The sequence below is a fragment of the Drosophila sechellia genome, chromosome X (assembly GCF_004382195.2).
Source record: "Drosophila sechellia strain sech25 chromosome X, ASM438219v1, whole genome shotgun sequence".
NCBI lineage: Eukaryota > Metazoa > Arthropoda > Insecta > Diptera > Drosophilidae > Drosophila > Drosophila sechellia.
In genome coordinates, this window is record NC_045954.1 from 18040510 (window position 1) to 18066786 (window position 26277).

Sequence of the window (26277 nt, forward strand, 5' to 3'; positions counted from 1 at the left end):
TTGTACAAAATAAACTTAGCTAATACAGCCTCCTAACTAAGCGAGCGCTTGAACCAATCGTGGTGAATTTTTTGTTTAAAAATATTTCATTAAATCAACTTTATGTCTTTACTTGAAAATACTTTCCGCTCACAGACAGCTCTGTTTTTATTTTTTGATGCATTTTTTTTTTTAAATTCACATCCTTTGCAAATAAAAATTTCATTGCCATTAAAATGCGACTTCCAACCGGTTTTAATTAGAACACATAAATCCAGTTATTTCGAAAAACGAAGAAGTTGTAAAATTGTGACCCGATTTAAAAAGTTAAGCATCGTAAAACTGAGGCACTGCGAGAATATAATGATTTGTAAACACGATTTTTTCATTTATAATATATGGTTTCTCAAACAATAAATTCGAATTTATTTCGAACGAATGTCACAAAAGAATGCCCTATTTATCACTGTGCAAAGTCAAGCCCTTTTCTTCCACTGTGCGGATTTTAGGTGGACACTTAAACTCGCGGCTTAAAATGCCCAAGACTCTAAAGCAACACGTTATTACAAATTTGATGCGCACATGAAGTGCTTATAAATATTCATTAGCTCATAAAAAATCAGTTTACTTCGGCGCAGCAACTGGCGCAGTTCGCATGTTCAGGATAATGGAAACCGCACGCCTCATCCTGATTCTTTCGCTTTCGATATCCACATCCTTGGCCAAGGATCCGCAGAGGTCCTCCGATCAAAATGTGGGCATTCCGTGCAGTGCGCACCGCATTTGGGTTTGGAGACCCATTCTCGATCGTTTCGCCAAGGTGAACTCCAGCGAGGAGCTGAAGAACCAGGTCCAGGGCATGTCGGAAACCATCAAGGAGCTGCAGACGCGCATCGGCCACAAGGACGAGCTGCTCCTGCTGCAAGCCGGCCAGATCAAGGACCAAAGTGCCAGGCTCAACGTTTTGGCCAAGAACATGAAAGTCCTTCGTAGTGAGTGGCTGTCTGCCCAGGACGAGATCAAAAACAAGGACATACAAATACAATTGGGCGCGGCAAAGATCAAGCACTTGAGCGACGAACTCTTGTCGCAGTGCAGCCGCCAGGACACGTGTCCCACCGACGGCAAAGGTGGCATCTATAAGCTGAAGATCCGTGGATTGGCAGCATTCGAGGCTCCCTGCAGTTCCAATGGCTGGCTGACCATACAGAAACGCTACGATGGCTCCGAGAACTTCGATCGCGGTTGGAAGGACTACAAGGATGGATTCGGGCGCGTGAGAGGAGAGTTTTTCATCGGCCTGGAGAAAGTGCATCACATGACGCGCCAACGAAGCCACGAACTGTACATTAAGCTGGGCAAGATTGACGGCACCACCAGCCACGCCCACTACGACGACTTCGAACTCGGCGGCGAGAGTGAGTCCTATGAGCTGAAGTCGCTGGGCCGCTACAACGGCACAGCCGGCGATTCTCTGCGGCCACATGAGCGCAAAAAGTTCACCACCAACGACAGGGACAACGATGCCTATCGGTTCAACTGTGCCGCCGACGAATATGGTGGCTGGTGGTACTACGACTGCGCCAAGAGGTAAGTACGCCCATTATAGACATGTGTATATGTAATACTAATCGGCGGAGTAACTGCAGCATGCTCAATGGTAAGTTCTACAAGGAGGGCCGCTCGCGGAATGGAAAAACCAATGGCATCATGTGGGGCTCCTGGCACAACAACGATTGGACCTACTCGCTCACCTTCGTGGAGATGATGATAAGACCGCGAATAAATTAGAAATAATAATAATAAGAAGAAAATGGCACAAATATACGATTGATTGTACAGTTTGTAATCATTACTCTCAATTCAAATTGATTGAATAACGGGCACTTGCTACACTTTTCTCGCAGCGTATTTCCTGGTATTTTTTGATGCCATAATCTGGCATATTGCGGCACATCGCCGGCTGGTATTTTCTGCCCATCCCGCTGTGTGCACACTGCAGAAACTCGGCCAAAAATACTAGGCATTGAAAACATTCTTATATTTTCGTTTAAGGGCTTGTGGGCAAATTGTAAACTGACAACTCCCATCCCCAGCCGTTTGACGGTTTCCAAATTGACAGTGCAACCGGTGGAACAGGAGCAGCACCAGCAGCGTTACCCAGGAAACCAGCGGCGCAGCCACAAAAATCGCCCGTTGAGAGCGCAGAGATAAGAGCCCCGCAGTTCCAGTCTTTCTAGACTCTAGAGCTTCCAGCGATACCAGCAGTGGTGAGTAGGCAGTAGACAGTCGTCGCAGTGCTCAGTGCTCAGTGCCCAGCGAGCAGTTCCGGTGAGCAGACCCCGTGAGATACCGCGGATAGTGCGGCATAAGCGAACAACTAAGGAACTCTGCCCCTTACAGACGCAGCTGACGCCCCAGATCCCAGATACCAGCAGCAGACCGCCCCAAGCAGAACGATCATGTCCAGCGACGCCAATACGCCCGTGCTGCGCAACTGCATCCGCTTGCCGCTGGCGGAGGACGAGCTACTGGAGGTGACGGGCAAGGCCAAGGACTATGCCATCATGCACGGCGCCGCCATGCGATCGAAGACGGCCTTCAGTCCGGACTCGCTGAATGTGGGTGGTACAGTAGGGACTCGCTAGCGAGGGCTCGTATCCATGCTAACGTGGCTAGCTTCCGCTCAAGAAGCTCATTTCAATGGAACAACATTCATTCTGCATCCAGTTGAACTACTTTTACATATCCCTTATCGAGTTCAGTTACTTTTAAATGATGTGTAATGCCAAATGTGATTGGACGCTCGAGTTTGTTTTCCATTTTATTCACGGTAGAGAAAGATTAGCAATGTGACGATATAAGCTACACAATAGCATTCAATCGAGCTCCAAGCTGGCGTGTTTTTGAGCTGAAGTTTGCCAGGATACTAAACATTTTCATTTTCCAGTTCGCCCCCTTCGTCCTGGTGCCTTCCTCGTTTCCGCGCAAGGAGTTCGAAAAGGCGGTGGTCCTGCAGCCGATCATCAATCGTCTGATGCACAATGTGGCCCACGACGAGGAGTTCATCACGACGACGCTGGCGGAGACGATCAAAGTGGATGAGTTCACGGCCAATCTGTTTAACATCTACCGCAAGGTGCTGGCGCACGGATTCACCCAGGTGAGATTCCGTAAGCTGGCGTCTACCCATCTCCGATCCTCCGCCCTCTGCACACCACCATCGTATCACCCGCCAACGTATCCACCTCATCCCCATCGGGAGGGAGCACATCTACAGGCAGCCAGTGGGTTACTCGCTAGAATTTATTGGGCCCCTCCACCCGCGGTCGCAATCTAATCGCCACTCCATAAATCGCCCGGCCATAGCCATAGCCGCAGTCAAAGCCTAGAAGTCGGCTGTAGTCGCTAAATTCGCGTGATTTATGCGAGCATCCTGGACTCACAGCTCCTTATCGTTGGCTTGTAAATCGACGTAGGACAGCCCATCCCTGACCCCCATAACGCTAGAACTTTGCCATTGCTCCTCCTACTTTGATTTACATGCATTTCCCCTAACGAAACCAGCACAGAGGCGAATCCGTTGAACTCTTCCACGTCGCAAGAAGCTTAATCTTTGTAGATCCTATCAGAAAGGTGACAGTTTTATAATTTGAATAGTTATTGGCCCGGTAACTGATAGGGTTTATTAAATATAACTTTGCCAGCGCTATTTTTACTTTATTACTTTTGTCTCGAATCTTATCGACGTCTCAATAGCATTTGAATGCTAAGATCAATTCATTTTAAACTTGTTGATTTTGCCAATGTTTTTCAGTGTAAATACCTTTGTTTTTACTTGCAACTTAATCATTTTCATCACCCAATATCAAGTTTAGTTGCGATATTTGCTCTCTGTGCAAAATTTAGTTCACGATCTGTGCTTTTCTCGTCACCACTCCTTCAAAAACTTAAAACCTAACCAAGCAATTGTACAAACTCTCGATCTCAAACGCAATCCGTCACTCATTGCATCGCTGTGCTACGAAAAATGATTTTGAATCAAAGAAAACATCGCTGGGGATGCTGCGCAGCGATCTGATGCTGGAGTCCGGCTGTCCCGAGCTGTCGCCACGGGCGCTGCGAATGGCGGCTGGTGAGGATGGTGGTCAGGATGCGGGCGCTGCTGTGGGGCAAATAGCTGGAGCTGTCGGAGCTGCAGGAGTCGGAACTGCCGCTGGCACGGGCAGCAAGGAGGAGGAGGAGCAGAAGGAGAACAGGGAGGTCCAGCTGAGCCGGGCCACCAAAGAGCCGGAACGGAGGGCGACCGGCGCCCAGTCCGCTTACTGCTGCTGGAAGCAAGTCGAGATCAATACGATAGCATCGGGCTTTGGCCACTTGGGACCAGCAAGTAAAACCATACAAAGGTGCTGTTCACGCGCACATTGCATCCATCAGTGCAACTCCGCACCACGCTATCATCAGCAACACTTCCCCTAAAAACCCAGTATTCCTCCCATGACACGTCACTCATCTCATCGCATTTTTGCATTCCTGCATCGCTTGCATCCTCCGCCTAACCGCACAAAATCACACACTAACTCTTTTCGATAGCCGAATCAAATTTCAACCTATATTTGAGTCCTTAACATTGTCAATCGAAAGAATCTTTCGTATCTGAAAAGAAAGAGCACTATAGTTAAAGATAGATCGGAATTAAAACGAAGTAACGTAGAGAACATTCTGTGAACATTGAGTTAAGTTTCAACAAGAAGTGCCATTGTATATTCAGATATTTCGACTGAAATAAGCTATTTAAAATATGTGAAATATTTAAATCAAATCTCGTAGTGTGTGCTTTTGTGTGTGTTGCTTTGTAAAGTCCTTTGTCCTTTAGTTGAAATTGATTTTGTTCCGCTGTTCCTTAGAAATGTATTTATGATTAACCATAGCTACAAACGTTGCTCCTCGAGATTGTTGCCTAGAGTTTTCATTTGCTGACGCTGCCTGTCGCCCGTTGCCTCCTGCCTGCCTGCTCTGCTCCTGCATCCTGGCACCTGCCACCCGCCACCTGCTCCTTCCGACCCAACCGTAGCATCTAACCCGCCTAATAATCTCCACTTCCGTCAGTGATTGTCCGTTCTGCTGTCGCTTAATCTACCAACTTATCGTACAGACTTATGGGGCGTATAGGTCAGGGGTTATGTAAATATCTTTCTAGAAGATTTAGAGATAGCGATTTCACAAGATCTGATAAAGTTTTTGGATGATACATCACATCAATTTGTCATTTGTAATCAGCAAAAGGCGCTAATTAAAAGCCTAGAAGTTTCTGGAGGTTGAACTCTGCACTTAAATGTTTGAAACAACAAATGTAGTTTTTACTTTTATAGATATTAAACTCAAGGCCGCATTTTGGTCATACGTTGTAGACGAAGCCCCACATGGAGGGCCCACAGCTGTACTGCAGATAGGGTTACAGATAGGGATACGGACACGCTGATATAGATAGGCCTGGTAATTGTTTATTTAAAGTCGAGGCGAGGGCGATAACGGGCCCAATAAGTGCATTTGTGGGTGCAAAATGTGGTCGCGAAGCCGATCAATTTGTCTTCAATTACGAATTCAAGCCTCGCATAACCGAGATTACTTGTTCTCCACTTTTATGAAATGCCAGAACTCAAAACACTTGCACGCACGTTTTGAGTTTTCAGCTGTTTGTCTATTTGTTTAATTGCCAGCCATGGTGACGTAAACATAATTATAAACAGATTAGATCAGAGCATGCTTATTAAATAGTAAAATTACCAGCTGAAAATGGGCTAAAACCTTGTTACTACTTCGTCATGCTTAGTTACACACCTGTGATGAAATGGAAAATAGAAGAAAGAAACTGATATCGGAAATACATATTTAAAAAATTTGAAACTGGTGGCGTTTGTGGCGAAATATTTGGAGACTTTCATAGCTTAGCCCTAAAAATTATAGTTTTTGGAGTTAATAGCATTGGGAGATGCATCTTTTCACTGTACCCATCTTGCACCATTTCTCGCCTCTCTCTCTCTATCTCTCTCTTTTTGAATATATATTTAAAAATCCGCACCTGCCTCATCCTACATACGGACGAGGATCGTAAACCATACCTAGATATATTAATTCGCTCTACCGGCTAAGCAGCTAATCTTTAAGGGACGCACCTAATGTATATATATCTTGTATAACGATCATAATTGCAGGCATATAGCATCGGTCTGTTGCGATCCGACTATATGGCACACGTGTCCGAGGGCTGTGCGATAAAGCAGGTCGAGATCAACACGGTGGCCTCCAGTTTCGCTGGCATAGCCACCCAATTGGTGCCGCAGCAGAAGTATTAAGCGCTCTTCTCTCTATCTCTTTCTACATATATATATATCTATCTCTCTCATATATCTGTTTATTAAACGCACGAATGCACAATGCACACACCTAAAGCAAAAGCACACTACACCTGACCTTTTATCCTTCCATCCAAATCCTTCTCCTTCTCACTGATCACTTATCCACCTTAAGAGGTGCCATCTCTATCGTTTGTTGTCTCTTTCTGCATGCAGTTTGATTGGTTATGGCTCTATCCGTCTCTTTTCACACGCTGTAGCTTCACATGGCTGGCATTCACACGTAACCCCACTTCCACACTTTCCCTAACCACAAACATACGTATATCCGCCCATTTGAGAGGTTTTGGTCTCAGTAATTAACACCCATTTGATCCCCAAATCCACCCGAACATTTGTTGTTGTTTGTTGCTGTTGTTGGTCGCTGAGAGACTGCGGAATTATGCTAATGTCTGTCTCTTTCTGTTCCGGCACCACCCGTCTCTTTCGTCCGCGCAGATTCGTACTCAGCGAGCTGGGACATGCAGATAAGCTGCACAATGTGAGTATCTTAAGATATATAATCTATATATATAAACATATAATCATATATAATAAGTATATGATCTGTGTTTCCTGTACAATAACCATGAGTAAAAGACAACTCAAATAATATGTTTGTAATCCCGCTACAGATGCCGGATAACAATGCCCTGGCCGGACTCTGCGATGGCATGGTGAAGGCGTGGGACATCTATGCGAAGCCGCAGGCCGTGATCCTGTTCATCATCGAGGATGTGTCGTACAACATCTGCGACCAGCGATTCCACGAGTTCTACATTCGCGAGACGTATCCGCACATCAAGGTGCTGCGCCGCACCCTCACCGAGGTCCATCGGGAGGGCAAACTGGGCCAGTCCAAGGAGCTGCTCCTGTAAGTGCACATTAATACCTACATACAGCATTGAACTGTGTGCTCAACTCACCCGCTTGGCGCACAGGGGATCCCAAGAGGTGGCCGTCATCTACTTCCGAGCTGGCTACGAGCCCGGACACTATCACTCGCAGGCGGAGTGGGATGCCCGCTACCTGATGGAGACCTCGCTGGCCATCAAGTGCCCCTCCATTCACTACCATCTGGCGGGAACCAAGAAGGTGCAGCAGGCACTGGCCCAGCCGGCGGTGCTCGAGCGTTTCATCAACGATCCGGAGGAGATCAAGGCGGTGGGCAAGATCTTCACGGGTCTCTACTCGCTGGACGACAACGAGGCGGGCAATGCCAGCTACGAGATGGCGCTGCGCACTCCGGAGAGATTCGTGCTGAAGCCGCAGCGCGAGGGAGGTGGCAATAACGTCTACGGCGTGGATATTCCCGATGCGCTAAAGGTAAGCGATTCCACTCTGATGATTTATTTGAATTGTGAACAGTTTTGTAACAAATCCTTCTTTATTTATGCTTCAGCGCATGTCACGAGTGGAGCGCTCCGCATGGATTCTGATGGACCTTATTCATCCGCCACTGACAAAGGGCTATATGGTGCGGCCCGGTGGCGATATGCCGCCCCAGATCGTGGACATGGTCTCCGAGCTGGGCATCTTCGGTGTGGTGATCGGAGATGCGGAGCACATTGTGCACAACTACCAGGCGGGACACATGCTGCGCACAAAGCTCTCAACCGCCAACGAAGGAGGCGTGGCAGCCGGTCTGGGCGCCCTGGACAGTCCATATCTGATCGACAGCGATGACGAGGATGAGCAGAAGTAGGATCCTTTATGAGATAAAGGCTTCGAACGCCGGCATTCCACCTGTTGCCTCAGTCTTGTATACATGATTATTTTTGTAAAGCGAATTGTAAATTTTTTGCACTATTTCTTCCCCGTCCCAATGTCAATAAACAAAACGTGAAACTAGAAATCATTGTCAATATGCAAACTGGATTTGGGGCTAAAGCTTTGCTACATTTCATGTAAACTCTTAGTATCTAAGAACTATCACCGTGGAGAAGAATGGGAATTTATTTGGAGTAGGCCAGATGCTGGGCACATCCCAGGCAGCGTTCACTACCGCACCGTCTTGCGGTAGGTGGCGTCCATCAGGCGATCCACCATGCTGTCGATGGGATGAATGATAAGCGGTATGCTGGCCAGGCCCACCAGGGTGGGCACCGTCTTCAGCACGGGCATAGGCGCTTTGCTCAGCAGTGTTTTGGTGGCCCAGGTGATCCTAAAACGATATAAGAGAGTATTGCTTATTATGAGGATCTAATTCAATACCAAAAGCTTTATGATCTTGGAGAGAACGATGACTTCACCGTCTTTCTATCTATCAATACAATAAACCTGTTTTTGCAACATTGCACATGCCATTCTACTACGTATGCATTCAATAGAAACTATCAATAGAAACTATGCTTACTTATATAAGATAAGTATTATGCAACTTATGGAAAAAGGGAACCCTCAAGATGCCTCATTTCATACTTCCAACTATGTAAATACAACCATTGAGTCCACGTTTTTGGGCAATTATCTGGCAAGGGATGAACGCACCTATTGATGACCAGGCCGGGAATGGCAACGGAGGCCAACATTTGCCAGCAGAAGACGTCGCCTCCCTTGACGACCACTTCTCTGGAGGAAGCGCCATCCATTTGGAGGCGCAGTGCCTTGTCAAAGGTGTCCGTGCAAACGTATCCGATGGCCATGCCGTAGGATGCGGCTACCAGAGACTTGGGCACCAGCGGACGGAAGGACTCGCCAATCTCGTTGCTGTAGCCTTTAAAGCCGGGATAATTAAACTCATATTTCGATGGATCTAAACAGATTGGGAGGAACACTTACCCATATAGCGAATGAAGGTGTCCCGGTAGATGTCCACCTCCTTCAAACCCGTGGAGGTTTTCTTGGTGTCCTTTTCCCGGCGGATGAACTGTTTATCCTCCGACATTGTCTTTACCGATTTTTTTTTTTCTATTTTTGAATGGCAGAAGTTCTATTGCTATTTTGATTTTCGAGTAATTGGGTAATATGACAAGATGATCAGCTCCCACTGACGCAAAATCAGCTGGCAACTGGGTTTCCTAAAAATCCATTAAAATCGCTTTAAATAGCGCTTTAAATAAAATGATTTAAGCGCCTAACTGCCTATAAATTGAAGACTTAAAAACAAACTGTTTATATAAATATTTTAATTGCGCGTTTCGATAATGTATTATTGTTATCGATTGTCAGAGCTGGTGGAAAAAACGCTAGAATCAGCTTTTTATGGCGATTACATTTTATAGGAATTTATAGTAATAATGGAATGTTTCTTTCTTTATCAGAAATATTAGCGTTATATTTGTTTTTTTTTGATGAGCTAAAGCCGTTTTATATCGCTTGCTATACATTTAATCATATAACATATGAGTGCCGACATTTTTGAAACGAAATAATGTAATGCTAACAAATTGTCATACAAACATTCATTTTTATTACTTTCACGAATGTGATTTTATAAGAGAAAAAAGCTGCATTTTGGCTACATTTTCAAAAAGCGCGCCAATTGACTTCATCTTTCCATGTGTGACCATTGCAGCTGCACCGCGATTTAAGGCCCAGCCCGTGCTGTGGTCACACTGACAAATAAAAAAAAACAAGACGTCGTCATTCGCGTTGGAATTCCAAAAAAATAGTTAAGTTTTCCTTTTGTTTAGCACCTGTCGAGTTAGCCAGCGAGTTAGCCAGTGACGCTTGCGGGATACCAGGAGCAAGTCAGCCAGCATAAATGTGAGTAATGGCCGGAACTGACCCGCCATCCCCTCCGCAGCCACCCCGCAAAAAGTTGGCTACTTGTGTTTTTGTCAATGCCGCTGTATTCGGGCATTAGTCATGCCCAGAAATTCGATTTTGCTCGCGAACTGCGTCACCGAAGGACACTGAACAGCAAGATGGGAGTTACCACTCCGACAAGGATCCATTGGGTAACCATCGTCATCGGCCTGGCCAGCGAAACTCACGCCGAGATGATAGATTCCCAAGGGGAGGGGCTATTATAACCCGAATTATATCCAAATTCTATGGAATCATTATGCTCGGGAAGTTGGGCATTCCAAATGAGTTATAAGAATCGATTTGGATAGTGAGTGTAAAGCAATCTAAAGATATAAACAAAGCTAGGATCAGATACAGTTGATTTTGCATAAATCGATATTGTAACTATACTTTTTGAACCTGTTTAATAACTTTATTTTAACATTATTCTATACATTATGCTCCATATTGCACAAATCGATTTTCCACATAATTGTTCATCTTAACTTCTCTGTGTAGTAAAGTATTAAGCTTTAAAATATGGGAACTTAACTCTAAGCGGAGCAGAAATGATTAGAAAGCGGAAATGAGAACTTAAATTAAGATTACAATCCATATTCGAAAAAGTAGTACACGTTGAGCCTTAGTGGATAGTTCCTCTCATCAAAATTCCAGTTGAAATACCAATGTGTGAACGTTTGTAACTTTTAGAACCATGGCAGCCGGAACAACACTACAGAAAGCCATCGATCTGGTGACTAAGGCCACCGAGGAGGATCGAAATAAGAACTACGCGGAGGCACTGCGTCTGTATGAGCACGGCGTGGAGTACTTCCTGCACACCATCAAATGTAAGTAGTGCGTTAGTGCTTCTAGCATGTACTTATCCTCACTGAGTAGAAGCAAGCTGACTATCAAACTATCAAATTAATATCTAACGAGCAGATGAGGCACAGGGCGAGAAGGCCAAGGACTCGATACGGGCCAAGTGCCTGCAGTATTTGGACCGGGCCGAGAAGCTGAAGGAGTACCTGAAGAAGGGCAAAAAGAAACCGATCAAGGAGGGCGGCGAGTCCAGCGCCAAGGACGACAAGGACAAAAAGAGCGACAGCGACGACGAGGACGGCGACGATCCCGAGAAGAAGAAGCTGCAGAGCAAGCTGGAGGACGCCATTGTCATAGAGAAGCCAAAGGTTCAGTGGTCCGATGTCGCTGGCCTGGATGCCGCCAAGGAGGCGCTGAAGGAGGCCGTTATCCTGCCGATCAAATTCCCGCAGCTCTTCACTGGCAAGCGGATTCCGTGGAAGGGCATCCTGCTTTTCGGCCCGCCCGGTACCGGTAAATCGTATCTAGCCAAGGCCGTCGCCACGGAGGCCAATCGCTCCACATTCTTCTCGGTGTCCAGTTCGGATCTGATGTCCAAGTGGCTGGGCGAGTCCGAGAAGCTGGTCAAGAATCTCTTCGAACTGGCCCGCCAGCACAAGCCCTCCATTATCTTCATTGATGAGATCGATTCGATGTGCTCGGCGAGATCGGACAACGAGAACGACAGCGTGCGGCGCATCAAGACCGAGTTTCTGGTGCAGATGCAGGGCGTGGGCAATGACACCGATGGCATTCTCGTCCTCGGGGCCACAAACATACCGTGGGTCCTCGACTCGGCTATTCGCCGGCGATTCGAGAAGCGCATCTACATTCCGCTGCCGGAGGCGCATGCCCGCCTCGTCATGTTCAAGATCCATCTGGGCAACACCACGCACGTGCTCACCGAGCAGGATCTCAAGGAGTTGGCCGGCAAAACCGAGGGGTAAATGCACTCCATAACCTAATTGATTCACTATCACACAAAAATGATCCATTGCTTATACAATTTATATGTAAGCATATTTAACTAAGTGACTGATTTTCCGTTTTGCAGCTACTCCGGCGCGGATATATCAATCGTGGTGCGCGATGCGCTGATGGAACCCGTGAGGAAAGTACAGACCGCCACGCATTTCAAGCGGGTATCCGGTCCGAGTCCCACCAACCACGAGGAGATTGTCAACGATTTGCTGGTTCCGTGCTCGCCCGGCGACCAGGGCGCCGTCGAGATGAACTGGATGGATGTGCCCAGCGACAAGCTCTTCGAACCGCCCGTGACCATGGTACGGCATCTATTAGCTATCAACCTTTTTTCACAGTGCCTATAATCTTTCCTAAACTTCTCCATCCAGCGCGACATGCTGAAGTCCTTGTCCCGCACGAAACCCACTGTCAACGAAGACGATCTGAAGAAGCTGCGTAAATTCACAGAGGACTTTGGGCAGGAGGGCTAGACACGATCCCCGCCAGAAATCGTCAGCACCACCAGCTAATTCTAATTGTTGCCTATTGCATAAATTTAAACACGTTTTACTTCTGGCTCTCCTTAAACATTTTTTATTTTATATATATATAATGTATACATGCGATATACGGTTAAAATGTAATTCAAATTTGTCGTTCGATTGCTACGGAGATGATGGACATGCAGTGAGCGTGAAGCGGGTGGATCTGTGGATTGTTGTAATCACAAAGTCAATGTATTTTTGTACTCTTAATGTTAAGCGATGGAAGAAACCCGACATCCAGCCTGAAAATGAAACCGACACAGAAACCGAATGTAATATGAGTGTCCGCCGCGCTTGCGCAATATTTGCCACTCGGACTTGCCACGGACACCTGATCAGAGCAGCAGCAATCAGTGGAGGAGCTGGAGCTGGAGCTGGAGAAGCAGAAGTAGAAGGAGCAGGACCAGTTGGAGGAGTTTAAGCGCAGTCGAGCAAACCTATTTAACTTGTAACGTACCAGAAATAAAAGCGAAAATTGTATACTATGTATAACGACGTCCCGGGAATGCCAATTGCAAGCGGAATCGTCGCGGGGAATCCCCGTCGCGGCAAGTGACACCATTTCAATGTGAGCCACCAATGTGGGTGGGTGGCCGGTGGACGGAATGGAGAAACTGAGCGCAGAGAGTACCAGCGGCACTTTCCGTCTTAAAGTGGCGCAAAGAATGCGTGAGTCTCAGCCGGCTGACCCACATGGCAAGTGCGATAAGATCTTTCCAGCCCACCAGCATATGTGCGCTCTTTCCTGGCCGATCGGCCAGATATCGGGCATATGGCGATCGGTGCACAGTGGGTCTTGACCTATTTGCATGGAGCAAACTTAAGAAACCTACAGATTCCATAGTCTAAATATTTGTATAACACAAAAATTGAATTTCTGTGTGACTGCTCTTCCTTTGCATCGGTTCTTTATGGTTTTTTTTTTAATATTTTTCCCTTAAAATAGTTTTTAACAATTTGTCACCATTTAAGTCCATCGAAAATAAATGCTATAAAAATGTAACTATCTTTATTTGATAGCAAAATAATAATATTATTGATGAATAATATTTGAGACATTATGAATGTAGTTTTCAATTTGAATTATATTATTTCCATTGTAAGCTGGCAAATTTTGTCCATCAGCTCCACTGTGCGCTGCCGAATGCAGCCGAGCAGTGATTGTGGTCTTCGGCGCTTCGACTTCGCCTTCGGATCGCTGGGTTTTCGCCTTCGGATCGTGAATTTTGAGCCGGGCTTTGAGCCAGAGTTTCAGTTGATCTTCGGCCGCAAAGGCTAGAGGTTTGAAAATTGTACGATCGGTCCGCTATAGGTTTTTCGCTATATTTCGCCCGCACATCGGCAGTTCCGTTACGTGAGTGCAGCGCCGTCGTCTGCGCTGCATAAGGCCAAAGATACAAGCCGAAAAGATACAGATACACGGCAACAACGTTTCTCGGTTGGTTTTGCGCAACTTTGTGAAAAGCGTGATAGAGCCCAGATACGAAAAGAAGTGCGTATTTGTTGTGATTTGTTTTTGTTTGCGTTTGGTGTGGAAGTGGCTTTAGTTTTTCCAAGGTGCATTAATTACCTGGCTCATGGGCCCGGCCCTTACTCTACACACCTTATTTGAGCTATTTTTTTTTAAGTGCGGTCTGTGGTGCACAAAGGAAAATATTCACTATTTATCACGATTTAAATAATGTCAATAAGTAGCGGAATTTTTTAATGTTTTTTTTTAATAAGAATTGAGTTTGAAGTTGGTTTATAACTGTGTGGATTTGTACTTTAAGTAATAAAACGTATTATTTCTTAACCAAGTAAAATAACATTTTCATTAAATAAGCATTTTAAAGTGTTACTAAAATATAAAATTCCTATCTTCTGTGCTATATTTTGCTATAATTATACTATAATTAAATAGTATTAAAATATATTTAGATAAATTTGAGATACTGCAAGTAGTGTAGCTGCGGATGCTAGTATCATTTAGTGGACTTAAAGGAGCGCTGTTAGGAGGGTCAACCAAAGTGGGTAGGCGTTTCTCCCAGTGCACATGGGCTGCTGCTGCGGCTGCTGCTGCCCCGGCGAAGCGCAACTTTCACGCGCTTCAGGTGAAAACCGTGAGCCGGGTCTCAAATGAGCGAAATGAAGAAGAAGTCGAGTTAAAGCCGCACAGCAGCCGAACTCACATGATTTGTTGTTATTTTCGGTGTTGTTATTATTGGTAAGGTTGCTGTTGTTGCTGGTGACTCTGTTTTTCCCCCACATTCGCATTGTTTTAACCATTTGTTTCTTTTTTTTTTTGCGGGCTTCACTTTGTGTTTTTGGCTACTGTTTTTGTGTCAGTCGCCGTTTTGCGAAACTATTTCAGAAATGCATATTTCTTGCGGCTTAAATGTGTGTGTCCAACTGACTGAGTTATGCGCATGAAGTGCCTTTCATCATCATTGTGTGGCCACTAGCAGTTTTCTTCCAGTGTGCCACTGCTTGCACTTCTCGCGCTGCACTGCTTGCATCCAGTTTGTTGGGTTCGGTTTGGTATTTCTTCTGGCCACCAGGTGCATATTATGCATTATTCGATTAAACTTGTTTGCAGACGCATTAACATCAACACCTGACCTCCCCCCGCCCCCCGGCCCCTCGCCCCAACCACCCTCGTGGATCAGTAAAAACTAAAAATCATGCTGACATTGACACGAATTGTCGCCGCCAGCAACAACTAAAAAAACACAAATAAACAAAAAACTCCAAGAGCCAACAAACAAAAGTCAAATCATACAGTTTAAAGTTGAATTTCAAGCAAAACTGCCAACTTAAAATTTATGACTAAGATCTGCTGTGCGCGCTCCACAATTAAAGTGCATAAAATTCCATCAATGCCAATGCTGGCCAACAGCAATGAATTATATTAATTTGGCTTACAAATTTGTATTTGGTCAATTCAGTGGCACATTGCACCGCAAGAAAATTATGCACATAAAGGGGTAGTTTCGATTTTAATCATATGCCATTTTTCTTCACTAACTGATGTTTTATTATGCAAATTTAGCTAAGTGGTTTTTATCACATTGATCTGGCAGACAAAGATTCAACTCCAAATTATATCGAAAACAAATGGAAAGGGCAAAAATCAATTAGGGAATATCCACACTTAATACCTGAAGTTCAAATCTAAAAACTGCAACTATTTCATTATTTGAAATTGCATTTGAAGTTGAAACAAACGGATTGAAGACCCCGCGAACAATCAACTCCATTTGATTGTCGGTCGTTGATTGGATCGATTTGCCCGAGGAACAAGGTCGTTTACCACGCATATTATTAAATGCAAATGGGCATTATGTCTGCTAAACGCTGGAAAATTTCCTCGAGTGATTCAAGCATAATTTGTTGGATAATAGCTGCGTTAAGTGTATTTACCCTTGTCTAAATAACTAACAACAATTTCAGCTTTAAACTTCAATACGCCTGTTGTTATATATTGCACATTTTAACTTGCCTATTAACAAAAGTTCATAGCAATGAAATGTATAATTGCCTGGAAAGGAGACCATAAAACAGCAGCGCAAGCAAATTAAATTTCTTTTGTTCTTGACAAAGCGGAGCGTGGCACACAATTAAACAGAATAATTATATTAAATATGGTGTGTTAATTGTGGCTGTCATTACGCTGGCCGTGTGAGTGGAAAGCCAAAGATAAGTCAGAGTTCTGGATTTTCCGGCTGAGATTCTGGGAAAGATCTGCACAGAGATACCGGGTTTAAGATGCATGCGAGTATATGTTTCCTAGTATATATATTCCCTCATAATAACTATGTTGCAAACGTGCTTTAGACACTCTATATATTTTTCTAAATTAGCTAAATTTGATTTTGTATATATGTATATACATACCTGACCCTTTTTCTCGTCTAGTGAATAAATTCTGGCGGTTCTCTCTGCTTTTCTTTGCTATTCATCTCATTGTCGTTGGATAACTGGACCAGAAAGTTTCATAAGACTAGAAATGATATGGCCGTGCCTGATTAGGTCAACCCGTTCCATGAACCATAACTGGCAACTTGATGCTGTCGCCGGAAATGACAAAAGAGTCAGCACTGGTATTCGGGTTCGGAGCATACTGTGTTCCCGAAAACTGTGTCACCCGGGTACAATGTACATTGCATGCATGTAATTGTGCTAGTTTTTTTTTTTTTTGGCTTGCAACCAGTTGATTTATGGAGTATTGCTTATTGTTTATAAGTCAACTGTTCTGCATCGCCAATGAGAGTTGCGTGGCCCCACAAAAGAGTTCTGTGCCTCGGGAGGCATAAAAAGCACCTCGAAAACGACCACAAATGGGCGCCACTAATTGCCTGCAGCAGCTATGAAAAGGTACATTGGAAAAAAATGTAGCCCAAAAGCTGACCTCCTTTGCTGCAGATTCACGAGCAATATGGCAAAACAATAACTACACTTTACAAAGTTGTTCCTCTAATAATAGATTCAAAATGCTGATTCACTTTTTGTTGTATGCTATTGCGATATTTGTAAAGGTTAGATTTTATAGCTGATCATAAATAATTTGTATAACATTTTATTATTATTTCGCTGCTGTGCTAGTTTCTTGCAGTGCACTGCCTACATTGGGTTGAAAATCCCCAAAGACGCGAGCGGAAACTTTATGCATTGCTGGTTTTCGTTATATTTTCTTGCCCCAGCTCTTGGCTGTCGACTTGAATCGGATCGGCTTCCTCCCTTTTTGTTTTTTTGAAGTCGCTGGGTCCGTCGTAACAAACAGGAAACTATTTTAACGCTGCCATGCGAAAATTGGCTAAAGAAATTTATATGTGTATTTTCGTTTTTTGGGGTTTCCTTACTTCATTTTAATGTAGCGCTTGTTTCTGGCGATTGCAATCAGGCGTCAGCCATCGGTGGCAAGTTCGTTGCCTAAGTCTTTCGTTTGGCAAGTGGCATTTCGATTTGAAAATTTGAAATATTGTTAAGCGAGACAGGAATACCCTCGACTTGGTTACCCAAGTGTAATAATTCCCCGTAATTGACTATCTTTTTTTTGTAGCTTATTGGTTTTCTAACAACTAATTGAAAATAACATTTTAGGAAATATAAATAAATTGGCCAAGTTTGAAAGCCTAGTCAGAATGTTAAGTCAGCAATTTGCAGCTATTAAAGTGCATGCAAACTCGATCGATTGCTTTGCAGCTTTAATGACCAACGTAGTTTGCAAAATTAAACCGGGAACCTATAAATCACTCTGGATTTCTTCATAATCTGTTCGATTTCTTGGCATGGCATTTACCGTCTGGGCTTGGCGAGCATAGAGTAATGATAATAAAAGTTATAACTATTGCGCCAAGACTCGCATGGTTTTTCAGCGGCTTCTTTTGACTTGGACACACACTTGTATCGACCGTCTTTATTTCTTTGGCTTGACAAATCAATCAAATGGCTTCATGCGAACTTCGATTGCACAAAGACACAAGGCGAAGACAACAATGCATAGGTATTATTGTTTTTAGTTTTGTTTTAAGTTTCGTTTTATTTTTTTTTCCGTTTCTCGCCGTCTGGCATTTGGCAATGCCGAGTGGCCATTTCCATTGTCCGCCATTCGTTTGGCTCACGTCCAGAGTTTAATGAGACATTCCGCCGGATGGACGGTCGGTCATGAGGTAGAAAATACAGAAGAAACAGCGATTCCCCCGCCAGCCGGCTGCAATCTGCACTTTTCTTTGGCACGGTTCGGTTTTCCCAATCGATTTGCAGACTTTCCCAGCCAGTTCTCAGTTCGTCTCACTTTTTTTCCATTCAAATGGGACCTACACACAGAAAAAAAGGAATGGTGTGCATAAACAAGGCTCACAACTTAAAACAAAATAAAGAGACTGCTATTAGCAGTCAACTGCTATATTTTATATATTTTAACAATTTTTGTTATGCATTCTGAGTTTGTGATTTTAAGTACTCGAATCTTTTCTCCGTGTGCAGATATCACAGGCGTTCGTTCTTCGTAATGAGCTGAATTAGCCGCCAAACGCGAAAATGAGCAGCGGAAAGCGTCGGAGCCGCCAAATTGGGTTAATCTATTTGAAAGTGGAAGCGTTGGCCGCAGCAAATCAACATCTGATGGAGTCCATGCGAAAGTCGCCTTAGAAGCATTATTTTGTGCGTTACTTTCCATTTTGTTGGCGATATTCGAGCTGATGCTGACGTTTGTCTCCGCTTTCTCAGAAACTTCACCTGTCAACACGACGGTCTTTCTATTCTTTAACGGTACTCGTCTTTTAATTTTGCTTTTCGCCGAACCCATCAGCTTTGAATGTTCACACGATCCGAAGCGAACAAAGGGCCCAAAATGCCCCATACCATCGCGCAATTTAATGATAATTATGTGCTGGCTGGCATCCGTTGGAATCGCTTGGGCTCGGTTTATTGGGGTGATCGGTGGCAGTCACGGAAAGTTGAGGAAATCGTTATTAGCAGGATGCGACCAGCTCAAAGAAAAGCTTTCTTTAATGTCATACATTTTCACAAATTAACCTACATCACTTGTACAGTTTTAGAGTAATTGATGTGGCTTTGATATTGATCAAACTAATTAGAAGCGAAACAGAATGATTCAATTTCCATAATCAAAGCATCAGTATTTCCTGCTAAAACATTTTCTTTATTGCAAAGATGTTTCTTTGGATTGCTTTGCTGTTTTGAAATATTTGTGGTCTTATTAACATACTTTTGCATTTTTAATTTTTTAAATTTTAATGGATTTCTTGGAAATATCTGAATCATCATTTAAGCATAATAATCTTTTATGTTTGTGTTTCGTAGAAAAACAGAATAAATCGAGAATATACATTTGTATTAACATTTTAAACGTTCGCCATTATTCTTTATGGTTTATCAACCTGCAAAAATGCCAATTGAGGTTAAAAAAGGTTGGACAATCTATGGCAAACGTCAGTCTTTGCCAAATATTTCTTTCGAAATTATCCATTGCGCTGTAACAGGTGCATCCGCTGTCTGCTTCACCGATGACAAAATATTTCGTGGGCGGGCAATTTCCCGAGTTTCGAGTATCTGACCAAATAATCTTTTTGTAAATGTTACACAATCTTTGGTCTTTAGATGCTAATTGATAGATCACGTTGGTCGCCCAACGAAAGTGAAATGTTGTTGATTGAAGACCGCATTTGTTAATCGATAGGGGAAACAGTTTAAGTTTTTGTGATTTTTTCGTTTCTGATTCCGCTTTAGATACAGATGCAGATACATATTCAGTGTCGGTTTCAGTTTCAGTTCCAGTTTGTTGTTTTTATGGCCAAAGGTTTTCACTTTCGTTTGTCACATCTTTTTGGCTCTTTGCCTGAGTCACACCTCCATCCACTCCTCTTGCAATTCGGGGCCGAGTAAATTAGCCAAAAGTCAACAAACGGCGACGGCACTCGACTCTTGAATGTTGGCTTTGTCTGCCTGTTGACCCAAATGTGTGATTCGGCCAAAAAAGCGGTCCGGCGAGATTTAGCGGCCAGAATCGGTCGGCAGTCAAGTGTAAGGTCAATGGACTAGATGTCGCGCGCACAAGATGCAAGTGGCAAGCTGCAAGCTGCAAGATGCAAGATGCGAGTTGCAAGCGACACGAGACGGTCGCACATGCGCAACATCCTGTTCGGGCGCCACTGCAACCGGCCTATTATACAATGGCCAATGGCCACACGGAGCGAAACAAAATCAGCCCAATTGGCCACAAACGCGCTGGGTTAAATACCAAAATTTTCATAACCATGTAAAAACTAAAATAAATATGCCAGCATTTAATTAGGAAGCATTACATACCTTATAGTATCTAATTATCTAAGTATCAATAGAACAAAGGCTTAAGACTTCTTTTTAAATGAATTACTTGACTGATTTACACACTCTACCTATGAACATACATTATAGTTAAATTTTAAAATAATACTTCTTTAGGATTATAATTAAAGGCTATTTGTTATACAAGATTTTTCTTCATTTTTTTCTGTGTGTAGCGAAAACGTTTAAAGTACATGAGTTTGACTCTTCTGATTGCAGGCGACTGATCGCCAGCCATCAATCAGGCCATCAATCAGTCAATGCCGCTCGTCGCAAATTGGAGCTGCTCTCCCTTCTCGGAGAAAGCCAAAGTGGCAACCTGAAACCTGGACAGTGGATCAGTGGACTCGAAGGGGTCCGATACTCGGTACTCGATACTCGATACTCCATACTCCATACTCGATACTCTACACCGATACCCGAACCCAGTGGAGTTTGGCGACAGTGTCGGTGTCGGCGGTGTCTGCCTTTTGGCTAAGTCAGTCAGTGAGTCAGACACTCGAACTTGTAGTCATAGTTATAGTCACGACTGCACAACCACGTCTATATCCACATCGTCTTCGCTTTGGCTTTGGTTTTTTGCCGTTGTCGCCCGGCAGGTTCACAAATAAGTGAAAGTGAATTTGTTTATTGTATATTTTGCTATTACCAAAGCGAGAGAGACGCATAACACCATTGAGACAACCGCCATCCACAACTGGGCACTGCAATTCCATTCAGACAGCGAGATAACCAAGGAGACAGCACATCTTGTGGAATTCAATCAATGAAGATCGTTTCAGAACAGCTGGACAACTGCGAAAGAAATCAGCATGCTAAGTGCCAGCTACATCATTTTGGCGGTGCTCATGTGCCACACGGGAAATGGTGAGTATACGCCCTGTGGGCTCCATTAACTAATTGCCAGTCGGCGGCGCGAAGCGTTAACTAATTTACTTAGTGCTCGACTTGCGTTTGCCTTTAACAAGTGTCTCCGCACATACATTGTATATGTATTTATAGCTGTGCACTTATGTGGGCGGTGCGGTGATTGTGTCAATTGAGAAGATGTTTAACGAGCCACTACAATGCGATGATTGCACAATGGTCCAGAGGGCGGATTTTCAAGGGGGAATATGTGTGCTTATGCGGTGGTTACACCAGCAAAAATGATGGCCTATATGGGTCAGTTACAACTAGTTAGCACATGAATCGGGCTAATCATTAGTAGTAGTAGTGATATCCTTAAAATAATAGTTTCTGTGTTTTGGAAGACTATCAAGAATAAGAAGTTTTGTTACATGAGTTGTATAATATGATAGATTGAACGCGCGTTCCAATTTCTTTGACAATGTGTTAATTTACTTAAGATTTATTTGTATTTAATTAAAGCTTTTTTTATCTGTGTAGTTTTCATGCTTACAAGTGTCTGATTGTCTGCGTTGTGAAGGTAAAACCAATAAAGCCAAGAGCGGCCAAGATTAGTTTACCCTTGAGCAGAGCCATGGCTTGAAGATCTGAGGATCTGACATTTGGATGTTTTCATTTGTAATATATATTTACAACGGATTTCTCTACTAAGATCTGCTGCACATAGAACGTTTGCATTTAATATGTAGATCCTAGGCAGAAATTCCCAGTGAAAACAGAAACTTAAGCTTTTCATATATACGTTTAGGTGTATAGATTCCGATTCTATGCAGTTATTTTATCTGTGCATCACTATTCGATTTTTTAATTTGTATATTTTATAGTCGCCTTAAGTGCTATTCAGTAGTATTTCCCCATTTCCTTTTCTTGACCCTAGAAGCTCGACGCGTGTTGACAATTTTGGACTCAGTGCTTGGTTAATACCTTTTAGATTCGGCTTTAAAGGTGTTTGGTATTTAGGAATTTTAAAAACGCAATCACGCTTCGGCGATCCATCATATAAACTCGCACACGAATAGCGTAGTTATGTCATCCGCGTGGCGTGCGTTTCATTTCGTTTCGATTCGAATCAAAACGACTCGTTTCGAGTGGAAACGTAAGACGGAAAATTAAAATTAAAATAATTCACGCGTTGTCATTGGAAAGAAATTTTAAGTAGTTGTCACCACATTATCGTCTTGGGAAACTAATTGCTAAAGCAGGAAACAGCACGTACATATGAACATATTAAGGGCTTAACTAGTTATGAAACTTGAGGAAATTTTAGATACTACCCATAACAATAGAGGGGAAAGATCAAGAAGAGCACGATAATTTAGCTGTTTTGGTGCAAGGCTTAACCGATTGATGGGTTTTCAAAATATAAACAGCACGGGAGGAGCTGTGACAAACTTGGAAACGCCCAAATCGAATATAAACCTAATGTACATGGCGACGAACGTGCTTGCCATGCACATAGCAGTACTTACGGTATTGATTGCATTGCAATATACTATTGATTCGCATTTGCCTGCCTTTTGTATGGTTACTTATAGCCATCGCCCAGGAAGTGGCCAGAACTGTGCCCACCGCGCCCTCGCCCGCCCATTTTGCGGAACTATCGCAGGCGGTCCATGATCAGTTAATGGAGCACGAGGAGCGCCAGCGGGAGCGAGTGCGTCGTGGTCACCGCTCCCGGAGGGCAGTGAAACGGGTCTGCTATGGGGAACTGGGCTGCTTCGAGGACTCCGGCCCGTTTGCCTATCTGGAGATGCTGCCCTCGTCGCCGGAGGAGATCAACACCAAGTTCTACTTCTACTCCACGCGCCAGCGTTCCGATCGGCCGCTGATGGAGCTGTCCTTTCTGAACATGACCAATGCCTTTCGTGGCAAGCGGGAGACGGAGGTCAGCACCAGTTCACCCGAGGGAACCAGTGGCAGGTCATCGGTCGCCTCGGCCCCAAGTTCCATGTCCGCCGTGAACGCCACCACGTTCACGACCGAGCGTCCTGGTGGCGGGCAAAAGAAACCCACACCATCAATCAATGACCTCGAGGGATTCGATGAGCTGTCCGTGCGGGTTATTGTCCATGGCTTCGGTTCGGCCTGTCCGCATGTGTGGATCTACGAGATGAAAACAGCTCTGATGGCGGTGGTAAGTGCTGCACCATGTCCACAATGTCCTTCTTCTTAATACCACTTGCCCATTTGCAGGAGGACTGCATTGTTATCTGCGTGGACTGGGAGAATGGAGCCACCTTCCCGAACTACGTAAGAGCTGCGGCCAACACCCGTTTGGTGGGCAAGCAGCTGGCCATGCTGCTCAGGAATCTGCAGCAGCACAAGGGTCTCGACCTGATGCGCACCCATGTCATTGGATTCAGTTTGGGGGCTCACGTATCCGGATTTGCCGGAGCTGAGCTGCCGGGACTGTCGCGGATTACGGGTCTGGATCCGGCGGGTCCACTCTTTGAGGCCCAGCATCCAAAGGTGCGACTGGACAGCAGCGATGCGGAGTTCGTGGACGTCATCCACTCGAATGGCGAGAATCTGATCCTGGGCGGCCTCGGCTCCTGGCAACCGATGGGCCACGTGGACTATTATCCCAATGGTGGGCGAGTGCAAACCGGCTGCTCGAATCTTTTCGTAGGCGCTGTCACCGATTTCATATGGTGTAAGTATATTTGCTCAAATATATTTTATATATACTTAGCTGACTGAGTTACCAATCTTTTACAGCTGCCCAGGCGGCAGAGGATGAGGAGGGTCGTTCCTTGTGCAACCACAGACGAGCCTACAAGTTCTTCATCGACTCGGTGGCGCCACGTTGTCTGTTCCCCGCCTTCCCCTGCGGTAATTACGACGATTTCCTCAAGGGCAGATGCTTTCCCTGCGCCCAGGATGATGAGGATCTGGCCGAAGGTGTGCCCAGGTGCGGCAACATGGGCTACTATGCCGATCGTTCCACGGGCAGGGGTCAGCTGTACCTGCTCACCCGCGAGGAGGAACCCTTCTGTGCCCACCAGTTCCAACTTCAGATCTTCAACTCATTCAACGATCTGCCACTGCGCACCATAGGTCGCTTGGAGGCGATCCTCGAGGGAGATGGTGGTCTCAACGAGACCTTCGAGATATCCGAGTGAGTATGAGGGTGATCAATAAGTCAAATTACCTGTTCCTAACATAATTCACCTGCAGGAAAGACGATGCGGAGTTCTTCGCCGGCGACATAGTGTCCAAGATCATTGTGCCGCATCCGGCACTAGGATTCCCCACCACACTGAGCCTGCACTACAAGTCGTACAGCGGGTGGTTGAGCAAGGGCCTGCCCCATTGGGACATCGACAAGGTGGTGCTGACGGACAGCTTTGGCCGCAGTCACTCCTTGTGTCGCCCCTCCACGAAACTGAGCAGCGGCAGCCCGGTGCGCCTGCGCCTTCAGGCGGGCAACTGTGAGCTGGACAACCAGGAGGACTATGGGGCGTACACCACCCAACCACCGGCTGCACCACCTGCACAGCACGCGGGCAATCCGACGGTGGCAGTGCCCACCGATGTGCCCGATTCCAGTGTCCAGGAATCTGGCTTGGCGGCATCGGTGGATGGCGTGGAGAGCGCCAAGCAGCGCAAAGACATATTCAATTTGGGCACCAGCTTCAAGTTGGCACGCAATCAGACGTACCCCCTGGTTCAGGGCGACGAGCTGCCGTGGCAGCCGATCTTGGTGGGCAACTCGCTGGATAACGAGACTGCTGAGGCCGCGGAGTCCAGTCGCAGTCTCTCGGACTCGATTGCCGGCGAGATCTTTGAGCCGGTGCTCAAGGATCGACGGCTGGCGGTGAATAGGGGGCGAAATCTACAGGATTATGCCACTACCGACAGTCCGGAGATTGTGGAACCTGTTCTGAAGGCCACCACACCGCGTGTTAAGCAGGGCAAGGATCTGGATTTGTCTGAAAGTGAGTTGGCTGCTGGCATGGTCACAACATTGGGGGCCATTACGTCTGCAATGGCGGGCTCTTCCCGCCTGCCCGCCAAGACGATGGCTCAGGTGGGCACCGGACGATCTCCGGATCCGGATGAACCGCAGACCGTCCAGCTGCTGCCATTCCGACTGGGCGAACTGCTTCAGCGGGCGGAGCGGTATGCTCGGGAGACCCTTCTACCGCTCATATCCGTGCAGGCGCCGCGCTTCTTCGGCTTCAATGTGACGCCCCACGATCGGGAGCCAGTGCGTCCGGGGGAATCGCGCAAGCCACGCTATATTCCACGCTACGAGGAGTCGGCTTTCCTAAACACCAGTTCCAATTCCAGGAAGCGATCGCAGAAGGCCTCGCGCCGCTCGTCAGTGCAGCAGAGAAACCTCCTACGACTCGTGCGAGCGCGATCCCACGGCCTGGAGGACGGCGAAGATGGTTCGAATGAGCAGCGGGAGAGACAGCGGGAGCAGCGAAACGAGGTCAACTACTACACCAATGTGCTTCAGTCGGAATCGCGGTCCATGCGACCCGAGGCACCCGAATATAGACCCGTATTCATCGATCTGCCCACCTATAAGCCGAAGACAGCAGCTGCATTTTCCACCTCCGCTGCCGTTTCCGCTCCGCTGGCATCCGCTGCCGTTTCCGGTTCCCTTTCCGTATCAAGGGCTAGAAGGCGTGGCAGATCACCAAAGCTAATTCCCTGATATTCAGACATGCAGCTGGCTAAGCTGTCCCGCCATCGGGGATGAACACTTTGTGATATGCACACCAGATCGTGGCTATGGCACGGCTCCAGAACCCCATCCCATTTCGATCCCAATCCCAATCCGGATCACTCATTCGCATTACACCCATCCTCCTCCTCATACTGTAAATATTCGAACGAGCAAGCAAAGGTACATAGACAATGAAATGGAATTTCAAATCGTGGGATGTTGCATCGTAGAATAAGATATTGAATGTAAGAATTTAAATGTGAGAAATTTAGTTGGTAAGATAAAGCCTATTGTCGAGGGTCTCGACCTTAAGATACCAGAATATAATGGTTGCATTTCAATTTCTTCGGGGTTTCATTGCCTTCTTAAGTGGGTAGGCTAT

The 26277-nt window shown here is 45.4% G+C and overlaps 5 protein-coding genes across 15 annotated transcripts; 4 read left to right on the forward strand and 1 right to left on the reverse strand.

The window, feature by feature from the left end:
* The first annotated feature begins 591 nt into the window (after nt 1–591).
* Nucleotides 592–1793, forward strand: LOC6614799 (fibrinogen-like protein 1). Its single transcript, XM_002039182.2, has 2 exons — nt 592–1569; nt 1629–1793. The coding sequence occupies exons 1-2, from the start codon at nt 635–637 to the stop codon at nt 1768–1770; spliced, it is 1077 nt and encodes a 358-aa protein (XP_002039218.1). The 5' UTR covers nt 592–634; the 3' UTR covers nt 1771–1793.
* Nucleotides 1794–1970: 177 nt separating this feature from the next.
* LOC6614800 (glutathione synthetase) lies at nt 1971–8229 on the forward strand. 10 transcript variants are annotated; one of them, XM_032724238.1, is made up of 8 exons: nt 1976–2310; nt 2383–2600; nt 2930–3142; nt 4027–4385; nt 6834–6876; nt 7010–7248; nt 7316–7700; nt 7777–8229. In XM_032724238.1, the coding sequence occupies exons 2-8, from the start codon at nt 2442–2444 to the stop codon at nt 8077–8079; spliced, it is 1701 nt and encodes a 566-aa protein (XP_032580129.1). In that variant the 5' UTR covers nt 1976–2310; nt 2383–2441; the 3' UTR covers nt 8080–8229. The 10 variants fall into 10 exon arrangements, 9 of the variants coding, with proteins under 9 accessions (XP_032580134.1, XP_032580135.1, XP_032580136.1 ...); XM_032724237.1 differs by having other exon boundaries at nt 1976–2249; XM_032724240.1 differs by lacking the exon at nt 4027–4385 and adding an exon at nt 6195–6328 and having other exon boundaries at nt 1978–2249.
* Nucleotides 8230–9526, reverse strand: LOC6614801 (mitochondrial fission process protein 1). Its single transcript, XM_002039184.2, has 3 exons — nt 9156–9526; nt 8865–9090; nt 8230–8538 (listed from the first exon to the last, which is right to left on the reverse strand). The coding sequence occupies exons 1-3, from the start codon at nt 9259–9261 to the stop codon at nt 8376–8378; spliced, it is 495 nt and encodes a 164-aa protein (XP_002039220.1). The 5' UTR covers nt 9262–9526; the 3' UTR covers nt 8230–8375.
* A 403-nt stretch (nt 9527–9929) lies between these two features.
* LOC6614802 (vacuolar protein sorting-associated protein 4B) lies at nt 9930–12967 on the forward strand. Its single transcript, XM_002039185.2, has 5 exons — nt 9930–10082; nt 10818–10957; nt 11052–11913; nt 12025–12253; nt 12323–12967. Exons 2-5 carry the CDS (start codon nt 10822–10824, stop codon nt 12422–12424), a joined length of 1329 nt encoding a protein of 442 aa, XP_002039221.1. The 5' UTR covers nt 9930–10082; nt 10818–10821; the 3' UTR covers nt 12425–12967.
* Nucleotides 12968–13737: 770 nt separating this feature from the next.
* LOC6614803 lies at nt 13738–26236 on the forward strand. 2 transcript variants are annotated; one of them, XM_002039186.2, is made up of 6 exons: nt 13738–13970; nt 20528–21175; nt 22753–23351; nt 23411–23870; nt 23936–24335; nt 24395–26236. In XM_002039186.2, exons 2-6 carry the CDS (start codon nt 21121–21123, stop codon nt 25881–25883), a joined length of 3003 nt encoding a protein of 1000 aa, XP_002039222.1. In that variant the 5' UTR covers nt 13738–13970; nt 20528–21120; the 3' UTR covers nt 25884–26236. The 2 variants fall into 2 exon arrangements, with proteins under 2 accessions (XP_002039222.1, XP_032581524.1); XM_032725633.1 differs by having other exon boundaries at nt 13738–13916.
* The last annotated feature ends 41 nt before the right edge of the window (nt 26237–26277 follow it).